Source organism: Staurois parvus, unplaced genomic scaffold (genome assembly GCF_062004578.1).
Source record: "Staurois parvus isolate SC_StPar_1 unplaced genomic scaffold, SC_StPar_1.0 ptg000553l, whole genome shotgun sequence".
In the NCBI taxonomy this organism is placed as follows: domain Eukaryota; kingdom Metazoa; phylum Chordata; class Amphibia; order Anura; family Ranidae; genus Staurois; species Staurois parvus.
Genome location: NW_028318349.1, coordinates 1,188,896 through 1,210,305, shown reverse-complemented (window position 1 = coordinate 1,210,305; position 21,410 = coordinate 1,188,896). Strand labels below are relative to the sequence as shown.

General features: G+C 39.5%; 1 protein-coding gene across 2 annotated transcripts in view; it reads right to left on the bottom strand.

Annotated features, from left to right (window-relative positions):
• ARHGAP5 (Rho GTPase activating protein 5) overlaps window positions 1–21,410 on the bottom strand; it is a 104,795-nt gene that overhangs the window by 29,350 nt on the left and 54,035 nt on the right. For both annotated transcript variants that reach the window (XM_089691195.1, XM_089691194.1), the window contains exon 3: window positions 11,753–11,897. In XM_089691195.1, coding sequence (XP_089547321.1) covers window positions 11,753–11,897 — 145 coding nt within the window. The remainder of the gene's footprint in view (window positions 1–11,752; window positions 11,898–21,410) is intronic.

Below are 21,410 nucleotides of genomic sequence, written 5' to 3'. Positions count from 1 at the left end.
TTTTTTTTCCCGAGCCCAGTGTGCATTGCCCTGTGCAAATGCAAACATGTATGTAGGTCCAGCATGCATATGTAAACAGTGATTGCACCACACATGTTCACAGAGACCAATAATTCCGGGGCCAGAGCTCACATTTAAAGTGGAACTACACTGCATCTGAGAACCACAATTGTTTTTTAGATCATGTTTGCTTTGAATATTAAACTCACCCATCCATGTCTCTATGCTTTCTTTTTGCCGATAAATCACTTAATCACTTAAAACGCTTGAATTGTTTGATATCTATTTACTTGACACATCATCTTAATATGTTACCAAAAAAAAAAGGGGGGGGTATTATATTGTGTTTGTGTGCCCTAAGATTAATTTAAAGTGATACTAAACCCAGGACCCTGCATATATATACATATATACTATATCTGGTCTCTCACAGTACACAAAACATGGAATTGCGATTATTTTAGTAAATATAAACTGCTAAATAGCTTTTCTCATCAGCAGTTAGAGCAGTCTTGTGACTTCAGCAGAGAACTGGTTAAAGCTTGTAGGAGGAGTTTTCTTTCTGCTCTAGGAAGATGTGAAACCTCTGACCCTATGTCTGGACAGTGCTGATTGGCCATGTGCTGATCACATGCACCCTTCCAAGAAAAAAAAAAAAAAACCCTCTAACAATACATACCAAACTGAGCATGTGCACATGACCATGGGTTCAGTCTGTATCACTTGGTCATTTCAACAAGAGGAGGGGCAGAGAAGAAAGTATCAAACAGCCTTTTTATACAATGCAGAGGATTAACCCCTTAGGTTCCACAGTGAGTATAACAAGCATGCTTTACATATATACAGACTGATTTTACTGTTGAGGGTTTAGTAACACTTTAAGTGTACTTTTTCCTAAACATTTGATAAACAGCTGTGCAAATATTGTGCTAGTAAATGTGTATAAATATATAAATATATATAAAGAAATCATCAAATCATAAGTCCAGATCATCCATAAATACACCAGCATCAACAGCATAACAGCTGGTGTCGGCTGTGTCTCAAGAGGTGTCCCAGCCGACACCAGCATCAACAGCATGACAGCTGGTGTCGGCTGGGACACCTCTTGAGTAAGTGCAATGAGTACCTAATAAAGGAATTGGTTTTTATAATATTGCACCATGAAGTCTTTCTGTTTCTCTCGAGTGCTTGGCATTTCCCCCCATGGATACGTTTGAAGGTGGTCCTTTATCTATTGGAGAAGTGGATTTTCGATTAACTACAAAGTTTTTCATCCTGTTATTTCAATCGATGAGGATCGGTGTGTTGCAGAGTTTCCGTTTCTGAAGATATATTTATGGATGATCTGCCATTAAATTATCAAGGTTTTTTGGTGAAATTTTTCATATTTAGACACTTTTTTTGCACAAAAGTTTTTTGCACTTAAAAGTTTTTTTATATATTTTTTTGTGGTATTGGCATATATATATTTTTTTCTAGACTTATGATTTGATGATTTCTTTATATATATTTATATATTTATACACATTTACTAGCGCAAATTATTTATTTATTGGTACACTTTATATATGGTGATTTTTTGCAGCTGGTACACTATTAGTAAGTTATATAATTTTGACCATAGGCGCTATTATTAATTTTTCTTATGTGCAAATATTGTGCAACATAAAAAATTACAATTCAGAAAACATATAATGTTTAGGGGTTCTAAGTCACTTTCTAACAAAAAGGAGGATTTTAACTTGTATGTAAACATTTTCAAAATTGCAGCGGGTGGTTAAGCAAAAAGTAATTTCTCTGTAAGGAAAAAAGGTCAGTGAAAAAAACCTGCGGTCTCACAGAGTGGGGTAGGGTTACAAGGGGGTGCCCAGAAGGGGTGTTTAAAAAGCTCTGCAAGTGTCCAATTATATCAGGAGAGCAACCTATAACACAAGGTGTATGAACATCAAGCCTGTGTTCTGTATTGAACAATTCAAATAAATAATATTTGAATTGCTATTATGCTAATGTTAAGTGTATGCTGTGATCAAAGCACTCCTGTTAACGTTTACAAATAATGTGATTGATTGATTTAATAGGAAAATGAAACTGTGTGCATAGAAATAAATAAATAAATAAATAAAAAATACACATTCATTCTGATTTATGATGATCAGATCACATTTTAAAAGTCATTCATGCTTAAATCCAGATTTCTCCCACTATCACCTTTTTTAGATTGTGCACACCATGAGGAAAGATTCTAAAATAGCCAGACAAGTTACATGGTAATAGTTACAGAATGGAACTTTGAGTCTTTTAAAATGTATTGGGTTGTGACAGCATAAATAAATAATTAAAACGTGATTTTATCCAGCAATTACTGTCAGTATAATGGAAGAAAGAACTGGGAGTACTTAGATGCCCTGTCAGAAACAGAAAATTGTCTTAGCAAAAGTTGACACTTTTCCAGTGTAATGCATTCACAAACATTTAAATGAAGTGCTGCAGAGCTCTATGACGTGTGATGGAGCTGTGTTGCTTCAAGCTTCGTTCACACTGGCACTCCTGCATTTAGATGTTCCAAATGTAGGAAAAGTGATCTGAGAAGTATAAAAAAAAAACAAAAAAAAAAAAAACTTTTGCGTCCCAGATCACGTTTAGTTATTCCTGCTTAACAGGTTCCCGCCCGGACTATAGCCAGATGGCAGCCTGCAAAACCCCTCATCCCTCCAGGTGGAAGCCATATGGTGTCCTTTCAGGCATGTGCAGTTTGTATGCCCGCAGAACCGCGCAGCGGCGCGATCTGTCACCGCCCGTGTACCGTGGACAGGGCCGATGACAGATCTGAGTACCGGCCCCATTACTGGTACTATGTGACCTGCTGTGACCAATCACAGCAGGTCATATGACAGTTGTATACAATGGATGACTTCCTTTCATGCCATCCATTGTATACTAGTGTGTCTAGCTGTGAATGGTCACAGCGATCACATGCACAAGCTCGGCCAATCACAGCCCAGCTGTGTCATGTGATTAGCCATGGCCAAATCACAGCTAAGCACAAAAAAAAAAAAAACCCTGATTGAATCGATGTCATTCAGGTAAATGCTTACTTATAGCAAGGTAATTCTTTGCTATGAGCAAATTGTGTAAAAAAAAACAAAAAAAAAAAACTGATCACTTCCCCAAAGTAGTACAATGTTACTATGGTAACATTATACTACTTTGGTCATAGTGAAATATGAAAAAAATCTTAAGAAATAAAGTAAAAAAATCAAAACTAATAAAAAATAATTTTTTTTCCATACTGTCACGAGTCAGTGTCCCTGATCACTGCCATGCCAGTTATATGATGACGCTGTACTGCACTGGTGACAGCATGTAAAAAAAAAAATATAGTGAAAATATTTTTAATTTTTTCATTTTCTGAAAAAGGACAAAAAAATTACAACTTCAAAAAACTCGCCATGCCGCTTATGAAATACGTTGGTCTACTTTGCAAAAAGTGGTCATTTGGGGGATATCTGTACTGTTCTGACATTCTTAGACCTGAAGAAATTAGATTGGCCATCAGTACTTCAGGATTGATCAATATTCAGACCTATACCATAGTTTGTGAACTCCATAACTTTCCTACAAACTAAATACATCCTAATTTGGGTTATTTTCACCAAAGAAATATAGCAGAATACATCTTGGCTTAAAATTTACGAACAATTATTTATTTGTAAACTTTTATAACAGAAACAAAGAAAAACGTGTTTTTTTTTCAAAAATTTTTTTTTTTTTTTTAATTTAGCAAAAAATAAAAACCCCAGTGTTGATTAAATACCATCAAAAGAAAGCTCTAGTTGTGTGAAGAAAATGTTAAAATTTTAGTTTAGGTACAGTGTTGCATGACCGTGCAATTGTCATTCAAAGTGTGACAGCGCTGAAAGCTGAAAATTGGCCTGAGCAGGAAGGGGGTAAAAGTGCCCGGTATAGAAGAGGTTAAAGCAACTTTAACAACTTCCTGTCCGGACACTTTTACCCCCTTCCTGCTCAGGCCAATTTTCAGCTTTCAGCGCTGTCACACTTTGAATGACAATTGCACGGTCATGCAACACTGTACCCATATGAATTTTTTAGCATTTTTTGAGACAGATAAAACTTTAGTTTGGTGGTATTTATTCACCACTGGGAATTTAATTTTTTTGCTATATAAATGAAAAAGTCCAAACATTTTGAAAAAGTGTTTTTCTTATATAAATTTTGCAATTAAATAATCTTTCTTCATAAAACTTGGCCAAATTGTATTCAGTTATCATTTTACTAAAAAAAAATAAAAAAAATAACCCACATTAGTTTATAACCAAAAATTATAATTTTAAAAAAAATTATTTTTACTTTTTTTTATATTTATGTTTTTTTTTAACATACTGTCACCCTAGCAGTAGAGTGTCACTATAGTGACACTGTACTACTTGTGGGGGGGGGGGGTGATGAAGATTTTTTTTTACACTGATTAAGGCTGTAAGAGCAATCATTTCTCCTTCTCTCTGGCTGCATTCTTGCAGCCATTGAGAAATACTGTGTGAGCTGTCTGTGATTGGTCACAGCTTATCACATGGTACAAGGCTGTTGTGAATAGCCTTGTACCAAGTGATCTCTGTGATCATTCACAGATCTCACACGTAGTAAGCAATGATGTCAGAAGTCATATCTTGCTTTCACCTATTCATGTGATCACTGATTGGCCAATCAGAGATCACATGATCGGGGCCTCACACAGAGGTCCCGTACAGCGATCGGTGTTCGGAGGACACAGCAGGCACCGGATCGCGGTGCCGCACACTCTCAGGGAGCGCACACAATCCCAAATGGCGGGTACAGTTTATGAACGGCAACCCGCGCCCCTTGCACTGCCACCATCCGGCCGTTTATATACAGCGGCCGGACGGGAAGTGGTTAAAGAAAAATCTTAATGAAAGCGCTAAAAATAGTGCAAAAAATACAAAATCATGGACAGCTGCAAGCATCATCCATAACCAATAGGTAAAGATATGTGAGTGCACTACAAAGCACAGTAGGTAACCAGAAAAAACCTATAAATCAAAATAAAACAACATAGCGCAGCGCTAGAAATAAATACATCTAATAAATAGCATTTATGATAAATAAAAATTTCATGGGTATATGGTTATAAAATCTAAATGTTCCAAAAGTGACAATCGTACTTCTGAAGGTGACTACTTCAAAGATATGTCAGTGCTCGTGCAGATAGAAATAATAAAAATGCGCACTCACCAGATGCACAATTTTAATGCGTATATATATATATATATATATATATATATATATATATATACACATATATACACATATATATATATATATATATATATACACACATATATATATATATATATATATATATATATATATATACACATACATACACACATATATATATATATATATATATATATATATATATATATATATATATACACACACACACACACATACACACACACACACACATATACAGTGGGGATCGAAATTTTGGGCACCCCAGCTAAAAATGTGTATTAATGTGCATAAAGAAGCCAAGGAAAGATGGAAAAATCTCCAAAAGGCATCAAATTACAGATTAGACATTCTTATAATATTTCAACAAAAGTTAGATTTTATTTCCATCATTTACACTTTCAAAATAACAGAAAACAAAAAAATGGTGTCTGCAAATGTTTGGGCACCCTGCAGAGTTAATATCTTGTACTGCCCCCTTTGGCAAGTATCACAGCTTGTAAACGCTTTTTGTAGCCAGCCAAGAGTCTTTCAGTTCTTGTTTGAGGTATCTTTGCCCATTCTTCCTTACAAAAGTCTTCCAGTTCTTTGAGATTTCTGGGCTGTCTGTCACGCACTGCTCTTTTAAGGTCTATCCATAGATTTTCAATTATGTTGAGGTCAGGAGATTGTGAAGGCCATGGCAAAACCTTCAGTTTATGCCTCTTGATGTAATCCCCTGTGGATTTTGAGGTGTGTTTAGGATCATTATCCATTTGTAGAAGCCATCCTCTTTAACTTCAGCTTTTTCACAGATGGCATCAAGTTACCATCCAAAATTTGCTGAAATTTTATTGAATCCATTTTTCCTTCTACTCATGAGATGTTCCCTGTGCCACTGGCTGCAACACAACCCCAAAGCATGATTGATCCAACCCCATGCTTAACAGTTGGACAGAGGTTCTTTTCATTAAATTCTGTGCCCCTTCTTCTCCAAACGTACCTTTGCTCATTCCGGCCAAAAAGTTCAATTTTAACCTCATCGGTCCACAGAACTTGTTTCCAAAATGCATCAGGCTTGTCTATATGTTCATTTGCAAAGTTCAAACGATGATTTTTGTGGTGAGGACGCAGAAGAGGTTTTCTTCTGATGACTCTTCCATGAAGACCATATTTGTACAAGTATCTCTTTATAGTGGAATAGTGTACCACAACTCCAGTGTCTGCCAGATCTTTCTGGAGGGATCGTGCAGTCAAACGTGGGTTTTGAATTGTTTTTCTCACAATCCTGCGAGCTGTTCTGTCTGATATTTTTCTTGGTCTTCCAGATCTTGCTTTAACTTCCACTGTTCCTGATGACTGCCATTTCTTAATTACATTCCGAACAGAGGATATTGACATCTGAAAACGCTTTGCTATCTTCTTATAGCCTTCTCCAGCTTTGTGAGCGTCAACTATTTTCAGTTTCAGTTTTCTAGACAACTGCTTAGAAGAACCCATGGTGCTGATTTTTGGGGCAAGCTCAGATGAGTCTGGGCATTTAAAACCTTTGAGATTGACGACATCTGGTCTTCCCAGGTGATGATTGAGAACAATCCATGACACTGACAGGTCTCAGCTTTGCAAAGGGGGCAGTGCATGCTATAAATTCTGCAGGGTGCCCAAACTTTTGCAGACGCCATTTTTTTGTTTTCTGTTATTTTGAAAGTGTAAATGATAGAAATAAAATCTAACTTTTGTTGACATATTATAAGAATGTCTAATCTGTAATTTGATGCCTTTTGGAGATTTTTCCATCTTTCCTTGGCTTCTTTATGCACATTAATACAAATTTTTAGCTGGGGTGCCCAAACTTTCGATCCCCACTGTACATACATAGATAGAGATATATATATATATCTATATATATATTTATATCTATCTCTATCTATCTATCCTCTCAATGGGATCAGGGTAAACAGATGAAAGGTAATCCTTCCTCTGAAGGGTAGATGTCACAGCGGGCGAATCCAGGGCTTAGAGTTGATCCAAGGCAGCCAGAAGTCTCCTACAGGGTATGGTGGATGCAGTATCCTGGGTAGACAGGAGATCCCCTCTCTGGGTACTGAGATGGACCTTAAATGGGCTTCTAAGAATAAATTCACTCCTGAAGTCAAAGGGCATGGTGGACCGCCTCCCACCGACACTCAGCGCTGATTTAAAGGGGCCACCGCTGGAGCTCAGTCAGCTTGTGTCAGAGTTGTTCTTCAAGCCTGCCGGCTAGACACAAAGGAACTGGCGTCAGCAGAGCTGGCCGAGCAGCCTGTGATTGGTGGAGGTGTGAGCTCTATACATATATACATGTGCTTTAAAATTGTGCATCTGGTGAGTGCGCAATTTTATTATTTCCATCTGCACGAGCACCGAAATATCTTTGAAGTAGTCACCTTCAGAAGCACGATTGTCACTTTTGGAACATTTAGATTTTATAACCATATACCCATGAACTTTTAATTTATTTATCATAAAGGTCATTTATTAGATGTATTATTTCTAGTGCTGCACTACGTTGTTTTATCCCGGTATAGCCACTTGAAGTCCAGCAATATATGGGTAGGCTGATGGCCATCAAAGTTTTTTCTGAAAATTAGGTTTTTACCTCTTTACATCATACATTACCTCTTCCATCATGTAACCATGCACAATTATGTAGCTACTGTATACTGTGCCCTGAACTATTGGATAATTGTTGTAAGGTCATATTTCTCAAACAGAAAAAAAAAAAAAAAGGAACAGAGGTGTACAAAAAGAAGAATAACCGCATATGCAGCTAAAAGGACAAGTTCACCTTTGGAATATGTTATATGTTCCACCCACATTTTGAGTGGAATGTGACATGTTCCAGCTCTTGTCTGCACTACCCCCCCCCCCCCCTCCCTGTGACAACGGGGCGGGGGAATCCTCTCCCTGTACTCGCTATCACTATTTTTAAAAAAAACAACGCCTCCATGCAGGGCTCTGCCGACACGGTTGTGTCATTCATTCACAGAGTTCTGCGAATGAACTACAAGTACCATCAGCCACTGCAGCCAACGGCTTGTAGTTCTCAATGAACTGTGAGGGGGCTGGTGAACGCTCTCCTAGTTCTTGAATTCTTTCAGCAATTCAGTAACTATCCACCCATACAGCAGGTACAGGCAGACAGCTGATTGAGGCTGCAGGATTCTGGCATTGCACCTGCAATCTGGGTGCAATGCTTTACAGGCTGCAATGTAAAAAATATAAATGCACATTTTTATCCCTGCCAAAGTTTTTTCTTTTCCCCTTTAATAAAAGGTGAACTTATCCTTTAATGCATTGTAAATAATAACAAAAGAACATTACAATTAAAAGGAATACCATACAATACCAAACCATATTTTCCACAGTAGCCTTAGGCAGAAAATGAAAAGATTATTTGTTATAGCTGAACCTTCTGTTTATTTAGGTTGGGCGATTGTAACAGCATCTGCTTCCTTTCTTGCTTGTTTGGAGCAGCGTGTGGCTGGGCTCGAAGCGCACAGCTTGTGTTGCCTACCAGATACTTAACACAGAACCAACAGCTCCTTAACACATTCCTCTCAGTTGCAAATAGTGTAAGGTACACAAGCAAACCTAAAAGGCTTTAGAGAAGAGAGAATTCAAAACGAATCAGAATCAACGCCTCCTCTGCTGGAGTCGCCAACGCAATGCCACTGCTAGATCACCTCCTGTGTGCTGACGACAGATGGTTTGGATTTAGTAAAAATAGTAGGTGGGTAGTTTCAGGTGGTGTGTTGAGAAGAAAGGGGGTGGAAAAGCTACTTCAACAAACATCTTCCACAAAAAGCAATTGCAAACAAAACCTATAAACCTATGGCCATTACTGTGACTCTCATCGCCATTGTACCCATACTTGTGTCACAGAAATTATCATAACTAGCAGCGACTGATGTCAATGTAATTAATAAAGCTGACATGTAATGTACATATAGGGGTTCATTTACTAAATCTGGAGAGTGCAAAATCTGGTGCAGCTCTGTATGGTAGCCAATCAGCTACTAACTTCAGCTTGTTCAAATAAGCTTTGACAATACAGACTGGAAGCTGATTGGTTTCTTTGCAGAGCTGCACCAGATTTTTCACTCTCCATTTTTAGTAAGGCTAGGTTCACATCTGTGCGGGTGGTGCTGCTGCGGATTTGCACAAAAATCCGTGCAGCCGCACCACCCACACAGAATAATGCGGACCTGGGGGTGGATGCCATTAATTCTAATGGTGCGTCGCCCGCACTGGAAAATGCAACCGTACTGGGAACCGAGGTTCCCGTGCGGGCTGCAATTTCAGAAGAAGTGCAGGGACTTCTTCCCTGCGTGTCCCGGAGCACAGGAGTCCATTCAAATGAATGGGCTCTCGTGCCCGCACAAAAATGCGGACTGCAGGGAAGCAGATATGTGAACCAGGGGTAAATCAACCCCATAGCGTGCACATTTTGATTCAGTATCGCAATGTTTTACCTTGAAGCAAACTAATGCAACTTCCACATTTTTACATACTTGTTAATCCATAAATAGGATAATTTAATAATTTGTGGATCAGCCAGTAGAAACAGGGTAAAACAATCATCCCTGTTTAATGACTGTTGAGAAGAAAAAAGGATCAGTGATATAGGTGGTGCAAGTTTGCCAAGTCAGCCGACTAAGACTTGTAGTTTAATAGGAAGCAGTAAAGCAGAACCACCGTGTAGCACTGCAATGTTAAAAAGGAGCTTAGCCCCAATGCAATATATAACAAATCACACAGTTACATAACTACAAGGCTCATAAATATTATCAGTAGTGCGAATGTTTAGATCAAGCTGATCTATTTTACACGTATAACTAGGAAAAAAAAAACTTTAAATTTAGAATATAAAATTATTGCAGTACAAACAAAAATAGTCTACAGTATTTGAAACAAAATATGTTTAGGTTATGTTGCTGCTGTGAAAAATAGCTAATCGCAAACTGACAGCAGTATGAAGAGAATGAAGAAAGTCCAAAACATTAAACTAATATTTACACTGTATTTCCAGTTAACAGATTAGGATCTGAAGGAAAAAATATTTGCTTACACAATGCAGCATTCTACAGCGATAGGCACTTATTGCCATACTTGTTTTGTACACATGTAATGTAAATGCAAAGATGCTTGCAGGTAAAAAGAAAACCAAAACCAATATAACTTCCTACATACTAACTACAAACTTTGGATGATTTGCCAAAATAGATTTGACTGGTTGTTATAAGAAACAATGACACCAACTCCAGTTTTCTTTGCGCTACCTTTTGTAAATTCTTCCCACTCTAAATGAAAATGAGTGCAATACCCTGAGCCTAGGATCACATTACTGCTGCTGCATAATCATGCATTTTTACATGGTTTTATAAGCTTCATATGCTTTTTTATTTTTTTGGGCAGGGAGGAGACTGGTTAATACGCCAAAACCCTGCCAAAACTGCATGTACATGCATTTTTACAACAAATTTTTATGCACGACTATTGAAGTCTATAGGGTCAAAAACACACTATTCTGCACCAAAAGACTGCAATATGTTGCATTGTTGTGAACGCCACCATAGAGAAAAATGCAATTTCCACTGTTGTGGACTGCAGCACAATGGCAGACGCTGATGAAATCGCACTAGTGTGAACGTGCCCCCAAAATTGTTTCAGGACCTTTAGACATACATCACATATTAGGCCCCAGTTGCAAAGGCCTCAGATGGCAATCACATGGGCTCGTTGAGGTTAAGATATGGTTGTGGTTGGTCGAAAAAGAGCACAAAAAACACACTATATGTGAAAGCCTGTTTATTTTTCTGCACCTAAACAATGTAGGTCTCTGCAGGGGCAAATAGAAAAAAAACAAAAAACAAAAACACAACAACAAAGCAGCTCTTGCTGCATATCACACTTTTAATTCAGAATGGTCACCCAGAGTACTACTTTGCCACAAAATGTCAAGTCTTTGGGGCTGAATGGTGCTCAGTCAACTCAACCTGGAAAGATTAGGCACATACTGTGTCACCACCGTGCAATTCACAGGGTAATGGCGCACAACTTTCTAAATGTGTGAGGATGGTTAAGCTGGGAGAAAAGGCAGAAGGACCTGCAGTGTCACATGTCTGACCCAAAGAGAACTATTCAAACTTAAAGTGACAATAAGGGACAATCTACAGGGGGATCTCAGAGTTGGGCTGTAGTTTGTCCTAGTAATCCCATCAGTTTCAGCATGCACTAGGTCCCTAAGCATGATTAGCACTGTCGCCCAATAAAGGAGGGTTTACCTGTCGTTAAGGTCAAGGAATTAAGGATGCCTGACAACTACCACTGCCTACTATAAGCACTTTCAAACAAAAAAAGTTAAAAAAAACACAAATCAGATTTTATAGAGGTTTACAAAGTTGGACTGATCAATACCAACACTACACTTGACTGTGCTTTATACACAACTTCATACCTGAGTCCTCAATGAAGTCCACACATTTTTTCACAAAGACTGGAATGGGTTTCTCTGGGGTCACCAGCTCCTGAAGGGGCTTGCCAAAATAATTGCTATCCCAGTTCCGCCGTGTTGGTGGGTTAAAAGGCTTGGTCTTCTTTTTCTACCAAGAAAAATAAAGGTAAAATATAAAAAAATGCATAAAATATAACATTGTGACACTATTCATTCTGGATACTGTATCAATATTTGGTGTTTGCATCTAAACTGAAGTGAAAATATATTTCACACGTCTATTCATGGATATCCTTTTTGAAACTGACAGATGCAGATGGATTGTTCTGCCTTTCAGCATAAAAGCAGAAGGTTCTTGTCTAAATGCAGACAACACAAAATGTGAGCTATTACTTTTATCAACCTAAATCATCCTTTTTATCCCTCTATGCTAGAGGGTTCTCAGTTAACCCCTTCATGACCGAGAATAAAACAAACCTTAACACCCAATTTTGCAACTTTGACATGTGTTAGCAAAACAGTACATATGATCACAACTACATTGTGCTCCAGGTAGATTATACTATACCTTGGTTTTTTTTTCAGGACAAATTGGGCTTTCATTTGTTAGGTAAATGGGAATGGATACTTCCTGGGTTTTTTTTCCTTCTCAACAGAAAACTGTACCAAAATAGTAAAAAAGAAATATATATATATATATATATATATATATATATATATATATATTTTCTATTTAGCTGTATATTTCTTGCTGTTACCATACCTTGCCACCAAAGAACAACCCAAGATAAATTCTCCTGCTCCTGATTTGTTTATACCCATAGTAGGGCCAGAAAAAACAGTGTGCATTTTGCTTTTTTTATTATCCTACCTAAAACATACTGAAGCTGATAGTGATTTTAAAAATGAGTTTTTATAAAAAAAAATCCTATACAAGTCCTGGTTCACACCTATGCGTGTTAAAATCTGCTGCGGGGAAAAAGTCCCTGACCCTTTCCAGAGGGAAAGGCGGCGGAACACACAGATGTGAACTATAGGAAACCATGTTAAATGGACTATAGTGAGTTTCTGCAAAATGCAAAAAAAACCCACAACTCATAGGTGTGAACCAGGTGTTAAATATACTGACAGTGACCTTTGACCCAAACACTGAGGTAGATCAAACCCTGATCTGGCTATTTTTTTTATTACATTTATACATACACATTTGTTTACATGTACACCTTATAATGCATCTTTCTCCATTCAGGAAACAAAAAAAAAAAAAACTGGGTGAGTTGCACAGTGACTGATCACCGTGATAGCCTCTGATCCACTATCAGAGCAATCAGGTGACTGAAAACTGGGACTCCTGCTTCCAGATTGTTCATATGAGACTCGGAGCAGTGTCTGTGCTAGGAGTGCGCTGAGTGGCACGCTCCAAACAAACACAAAAACACATATGCGGCACCAAGGTTTAAAGCCCTCCTGGACTCCGCATATACGCGTTACTGTGTCGTCCAGACGTTACAGTAGAATTCCATGATTCTAACAAACAAAAAAAATTATAATAATAATGTATATACTTGCCTATTCTTAGGCTGCTTCAGCCTAATCAGTCACACGGTCTCCTGTGTCTGCCAGTCCCAGCTAAAGGGGAGAGGACAGAGCTTGACAATGGCAGAATTCTTGAGCAATGATGTCACCCATAGGCTTACTATGGCTCCATCCATTCTAGGCACTCCTTCCTCTCCAAGGACCACTGGCTGACACAGGGGAAATGATCACGTGACTGGACTAGAGCAGCCAGAAAATAGGTAAAGTGTAGATCTCTCTTTTACACAGGGCTGGTTAGTATAGGTTGCTGTGTCTAATAAAAGCCCAGAATTCTACTTTAAGTTTCCACCCATCATTCCATCGTCTAATAGCCCCTCAGAGACCAATAAGGTCACCTTCAATGGATACCAGGACTACAGGTGAATCTGATCAGTCACAGGATTCCCTCCCTCATTCACAGGTCAAGTTGCAGACAGTGTAATCAGTTAAAGAACTTTTGTCAATGGAGAAGGCGGCGGCAGGAGGGGAATGTGTTCTCATCAGATCATCTATAGTGTAGCTGAATCCGGAGACTCGAAGTCCTGGGTTTTTTCCAGCCAAAAAACGCTGATTACAGTGTATGTGTGCATGGACACATAGGATAACATGCTGGGGGGTTTACTGGCTGTAAAACGTCAAAAGCCAAAACAGCAGCTGTAAAAATGTCCAGTGTGCATGAGGACTAATGGTCAAAAGAGCCAACATACTAAAACTGCAAAAAGGAATGTTTCAAAATTCTGGGGGTGTGGCCAGGGGCGGACTGACAACTCATGGGGCCCCCTACTGACCCCGGGCCCTCGGGCAGTGCCCGAGTTTCCGAATGGTCAGTCCGCCCCTGGGTGTGGCTGTACCCAGGTTTTTTACCTTAACGCATAGAATGGTAAAAGAAAACCTCTGTCTTTAAAATAGTTTTAAACTGACAAATTAAACCATTTTATGAGAAAAATTGTTTTGAAATTGGCAGCAACACATCTCAAAAAATTTGGGCAAGGCAACAAAAAGTGGTACTAACAAGGAAGAGCTGGAAGAACATTTTGAAACCAATGAGGTTAATTGGGAACAGGTCAGTAACATGACTGAGTATAAAAAGAGCATCTTAGAGAGTCTGTGTTTCAAAAGTAAAGATGGGTAGAGATTCACTAAAGTGTGAAAAGCTGCATCTAAAAATTGATGAATTTCAGAATAATGTTCCTCAACGTAAAACTGAAAAGACTTTAAATAGATCATTTACAGGGCATATCAAAAGATTCAGAGAATCTGGAGAAATCACTGTGCACAAGGCTGAAATTAAGTATTGGTTGGCTGTGATCTTCTGACTCTCAGACATCATTGCATGAAAATCAGGCACGTTTCTGTGATGGACATCACTGCATAGGCTCAGGAATACTTCCAAGAATCACTGTGTGAACACAGTTTGCCGTGCCATCCAAAAATACAAGGTAAAGCTCTATCATGCAACAAGGAAGCCATATTTGATCATCCAGAAACACCACTGTCGTCTCTGGGCCAAAGCTCATTTGAAATTGTATGTTGCAAGGAGGAAAAAGTGTTCTGTGGCCAGACGATTCCAAAATGTTTTTTTTTTTTTCACAACTATGGGTGTTGCATCCTCCAGACTAAAGAGGAGAGGGACCTTCTGGCTTGTTTTTAGTGCTCAACCTGCATTTCTGATGGTATGGGGGTGCATTGGCACTTATGAAATGGACAATTTGATAAACTGAAAAGACACCATCAATGCTGAAACATATATTCATGTTTTTAGGGTAGCATATGCCAGTGTCGGCTTCCAGATAACACATGCACCTGGGCCTGCGTGTGCCATTCAAAAGCCGCCGAAACTGACACCATGCTGGTGTTCCACACTGTAGCCTCTACAGTAGTGCCTGTCTACCAGAAGCCTCCCTGATGATCTCTGCAATCCATTAAGACACTTGGCTGACGAGCTCTGCACACTCCAGACACTGCGAGATGACCACCTAATTATTTTGTGACATGCCTTCTCCAATTTTTTTGCAGTGAGTACAATATTTTATTACACCGTTTTACGTTCAGATGGTGGCACCCTCTTCCGCTTTCTTTCTATATGTTTAAATCCACAAATCTCCCAAAGAACATGAACAAGAAACCTAACCTACCAGAGGGCTTGCTCTTCTTGACTTTAAATAGCATTTACCAGGCTTCTGTTCTTGATACAGCCACATTGTCCATGGGACAAAACGTATACTGCGAGTATCTGCTGCCAGGAACCTAGGTGTTTGTTGACAGCCCACAACCAGAAAGCCTGCACAAATCAATCGTAGGCTGACAAATGGCAAGGCTGTCTACCACTGGTGTTCACATGTAGGTGTACATCAAGTGGTTACCTTTGATTGACAGATTGACCCAGATTTACTAATGTGCCCAGGCGCATTTCCGTGGGCTAACATCTACTTTTTAATAGTGACCTTCTACTTTTAGACGGCAAAGACATTTACCAAAGAAAGCGTCAACAGGTAGACGCCAAATTGAATTTACTAAGCAGGCACAATCCAGGAATCAGTCTCAAAAAGCAGACTTGTTAAGAAGCACGTCTAACACCATGAAAAATCACTGCAGAGACATGTTCACATTGAAATTTTCTTTTCCAAATATTGAAACTTAACTTTAAACAATATCTGACATTTCAAAAAACAATTTAAAAATGTGTAAAAAATAGTTTTTTAAAGCAAGTCATGACAGTGAAGAACTAGACGCTTTTCCAGCGTCTATGGCCAGATATAAATGCGCATATGAAAAACACATTTTAGACGTTTGCCGTGGGCGCTTTCTTTTTAGACGCTGTTCAATAGTAAATCTCAGTGTGGAGTCCACTGACAGACGGCACTCAATCGCATCTACTGTGTTCAACAAACTTTAGTAAATTTTACTTTAGTAAATATAAACTGCTAAATATCTTCTCATCAGCAGTTACAGCAGTCTGGTTACTTCTATCAGTGTTCCGCACAGCGCTGGTTAAAGCTTGTACGAGGAGTTCTCTAGGAGAATGTAGAACCCCTGACCTCTGTCTGGGCAGTGCCAACTGGAGATAAGAGGGAGACACTGGAAGAAAGGGAGGATCAGAGAAGTCTAGATCTTCCTTTTTACACAATACAGAGTATAACAAGCATGCTTTACTGCATATACAGACTGATTTTACTGTTGTGGGTTTAGAAACACTAACTGCATGGTTTTTACTGCAACCACCCCTACCCCAACCGCAAGTGTAAATGAGGCCTTAAATTTCCTGCCATGCAGTTAATAACACTGGGATTGGGGGTGGTGGAGTGCTGGACTCAAAGCTTGGCTGATGTTCCAACTAAAACAAACGAGTTTTATAGTGTAGCAACCAGCCAACTTTACTGAACGAGCTTTAAACTACAATTAATAAAGAACAAAAACCCAGGTTCTACCAACTGTCCATCGTTCTACAATAAACAGAACTTCTGATAAGGGGAAGCACAACCCCCAAAACATCTTGGGATGTCAACTCCGGATAAATAATTATACTGTAAAAAAAATAGAAATCCATATTTGGCCCAACCTCTGTGGCTTGATACTCTCTTCCTCTCCTCATACATGCTAATACTGGGAACATGCATATGGAAGAGAGGAGCTCAGTGTGCTCCTGCTCTATTATCATTCAGCAGGCTTCGGCAAAGAAGAAAATAAGAAAATAAAAAAAAATAAAAAAAAAAAAAACTTTGGTAGCCATTTTTCTTTCAATAATCAGGAAGATAAATACCAGTATAATGATTTCAGGAGGCAGGGTGTTAAACTATGCAAATGGGAGATGCAGGCAGGGTATACATACGGGACAAACTTGAGATTCTGGGATTTTCATCTGAGTTCTGCTTTGATATGTCTTATGGTGCAAGTGGAAGAGGTCAGACTAAAAGTAAATTACATCTTAGGCAACAATGCTAAGCAAAGCCAATTAATGTAGATTTACAGTCCAAAAATAAAAATTTTAGTAATCAATATACATAGATTTTTCACTTACAAAAAAAACAAATGCACATCTAGTTAGGAAACTATATAAGTGGAGATCAAAGCATGCAACAACTTGCATTTCACTGCAGCACATAGTAAATAAAACTTTTCACATAGAGCTGCAAGAATATGTGCAACAACAAGAGGATTATCTATTTGCTTGGTTTTTATACTATAGAAGAAAAAAAATTGAAAAGCGCCCCTGATGTTTGAGTGGGAGATTCTCAAAAAAAAAAAAATAATAATAATATCAGCATCTGGAGTTGGAAAAACAGCCAATAAAGTACACTGCTGATGTGAAGAAATAAACTGAGCCACTTTTTTATTCAAACCCTAAAATATCTATTCTAGCAGCATGGTTATTTAATGTGATATGTGGACACATCCATTACATTGTTAACATACAGTCAGGTCCATAAATATTGGGACATCGACACAATGGATGGGTTGGTTTTGTTTTTTCAGCCTAATGATGGCTTGCTTCACTGATAGTGACAGCTCTTTGGATCTCATCTTGAGAATTGACAGCAACAGATTCCAAAGGCAAATAGCACACTTGAAATGAACTCTGGACCTTTTATCTGCTCATTGTAATTGGGATAAATGAGGGAATAACACACACCTGGCCATGGAACAGCTGAGAAGCCAATTGTCCCATTACTTTTGGTCCCTTAACAAGTGGGAGGGACATATGCAAATTATTGTAATTCCTACACCGTTCACCTGATTTGGATGTAAATACCCTCAAATTAAAGCTGACAGTCTGCAGTTAAAGCACATCTTGTTCGTTTCATTTCAAATCCATTGTGGTGGTGTATAGAGCCAAAAATGTTAGAATTGTGTCGATGTCCCAATATTTATGGACCTGACTGTATGTGTACATACTAATGCACACTTGCTACATGCCTCTAATGTTAAACACATTAGCTACTATTCAAACAAAAAAACATCCAAAATCTGAATAGGAAATTTAGGTCAAATCAGATTATTTTCTAAACTACAGGAAAATACAACGTCAGAAACAATTTCAATCAGAATGCTATTGTTTTAGACAAGCACATTCACTAAATAGCTGATGTCAGATATAAAAAAAAAGCCTACTAGAAGTAAGGTCCAGGTTGCAAACACAATGAAGTTCAAGTTCAAAATTTAGTTTGTGATTATGCTACTGAAAAAAAAAAAAAGCATTCAGCTGCAAAGTGAAATATTGTTTCCATCTCAGGTGCAGCACCATATCAAGGCATCCCTGAAAGTGTTCTTGTAGTGGGATAAAACTTTGCAGAGTGCTACAGTGAAGAAATATCTGTTCCTTCACTGCCTGCACAAAGCGCCAATTGTCTTCCAGAGTACCCAAGTATCGCTTTAGTGTTGGAGATCACATTGGACTGACTCGATCAATCACTGGTCGTGGGTGGGGGATGAAGTCAACGGGTTGGAAGAATTCCCTTCCGATGATTTCTGCCCAACATAAAAATAATGTGGCAGTTATCCCTTTTTAGGACCTGGACTGCTGCCTCTGGGTATGACCTTATGGTCATTTCCACATGTACTTGGAAAGGTTGGTAGAAAGGAAAACCCTGTATGCCGTAAATGCAAGTTAGAAGGTATGGTAAGCTTGTAATAGGTTTATTTATAGTAGCAACAAGCAAAGAAGCCAACACATTTAGGAGGAAAAAAAGACTACCCCCTTCATCAGGGCTTTTGCTGCATGCTAATAAAATGGAGAGAGACCCCAAACAGGTGCTTCTTTAACACAAAGATCTGACACATTGTTGTCTGAGTGCTGGCTGTGTTCCCTGGATCATCCACGAGGGGTGACAGAATGGTGAGAGCACAGCGCTGCTTCCAATATTTGTTGTAAGCAATCAACCTTGTAGCTCTGAGCACTTCCAGGTCATAGCTTGGGGAAGTGCAGAGGAAGCGGATCTTGTCTTGGAGTCTTGTCTGCCCCTTTGTAATAGCAAAAAAAGAACAGACACAACAAAAATGAGGATCGTGTGACACACGTTAGGTGTCAACATGTACGTTGTAGTAAGAGGAATCATTGTAGTTGTTTACAATTAACTACACTTTAAAAAGTTTTTAACCACAACACCATTGTACACTAAATATATATATATACAGTCAGGTCCATAAATATTGGGACATCGACACAATTCTAACATTTTTGATTCTATACACCACAATGGATTTGAAATGAAACGAACAAGATGTGCTTTAACTGCAGACTGTCAGCTTTAATTTGAGGGTATTTACATCCAAATCAGGTGAACGGTGTAGGAATTACAACAGTTTGCATATGTGCCTCCCACTTGTTAAGGGACCAAAAGTAATGGGACAATTGGCTTCTCAGCTGTTCCATGGCCAGGTGTGTGTTATTCCCTCATTATCCCAATTACAATGAGCAGATAAAAGGTCCAGAGTTCATTTCAAGTGTGCTATTTGCATTTGGAATCTGTTGCTGTCAACTCTCAAGATGAGATCCAAAGAGCTGTCACTATCAGTGAAGCAAGCCATCATTAGGCTGAAAAAACAAAACAAACCCATCAGAGATAACAAAAACATTAGGCGTGGGCAAAACAACTGTTTGGAACATTCTTAAAAAGAAGGAATGCACCGTTGAGCTCAGCAACACCAAAAGACCCGGAAGACCACGGAAAACAACTGTGGTGGATGACCGAAGAATTCTTTCCCTGGTGAAGAAAACACCCTTCACAACAGTTGGCCAGATCAAGAACACTCTCCAGGAGGTAGGTGTATGTGTGTCAAAGTCAACAATTAAGAGAAAACTTCACCAGAGTGAATACAGAGGGTTCACCACAAGATATAAACCATTGGTGAGCCTCAAAAACAGGAAGGCCAGATTAGAGTTTGCCAAACGACATCTAAAAAAGCCTTCACAGTTCTGGAACAACATCCTATGGACAGATGAGACCAAGATCAACTTGTACCAGAGTGATGGGAAGAGAAGAGTATGGAGAAGGAAAGGAACTGCTCATGATCCTAAGCATACCACCTCATCAGTGAAGCATGGTGGTGGTAGTGTCATGGCGTGGGCATGTATGGCTGTCAATGGAACTGGTTCTCTTGATGTCAGGAATCAAGGAATGACCAGAAAGGTGCGGACTGACACAGGGAAACGCAGGTCTCAGGTATAATATAATACAGGTTATTAGCCACCCATATATATATATATATATATATATATATATATATATATATATATATATATATAAAACGCACAGTGAACAAACTAACCTTCCACTAATCTTAGGAGGTGCAGGAACACAGGCGTAGTCAGGGCTGGAGAGGTGGAATGGTCAGGCCGGCCGTAGGGTTCTGTAACGACTGCCTGGTGGTACCTCTAGCGGTCCTCAGGGCAGGATTCCCCAGGGCGCGGAGTCTAAGTCCCAGTCTGCTATTCACCAGGGCCCCTGATGGTGGGGATGGACTTGGAGCAGACAGGAACCAGGTCGCGGCCCCTGAGTACACCTGCTAGTGATAGAGGGATCCGCCAGAGGTATGTGCAGGTACGGCTGGATCCGTGCAGGATGGATGGATGGCAGAGTAGTTAGCGTGGTCAGACGGGCCAAGTCAGCAACGTGCGGGCAGCAAGGTATCAAAGGAGCAGGCAGAGAATGGTCAAGGTCACAAGCCGGGTTCAGTAACTCACGGACAGCGCAGTACAGAGGATCAGGCAGAAGAATAGTCAGGGATGAGCCAGTAGTCAGAACAGGAGACGGTCAACAGGAATCAGGATCAGACAGGGTCGGCAACAAGGTATCTTCTCACAGGAACTAGGAACAGGATACAGGGGCACATGGGGGACATACACCAAGGCTCAGAGCACAGGCCTGGTCATGCCTTATATACACCTTTCTGTAATCAGCCCCAGGTTTGGCTGATTGTGAGCTTCTGGCTGCTAAGAGCACCCGCTGGTCAGCTCTGTTACTGCAGCCCACACGGCAGGAGAGTCCCACCACCAGTGCTGAGAGCACCCGCTGGTCAGCTCTGGTACTGCAGCCCACACGGCAGGAGAGTCCCACCACCAGTGCTGAGAGCACCCGCTGGTCAGCTC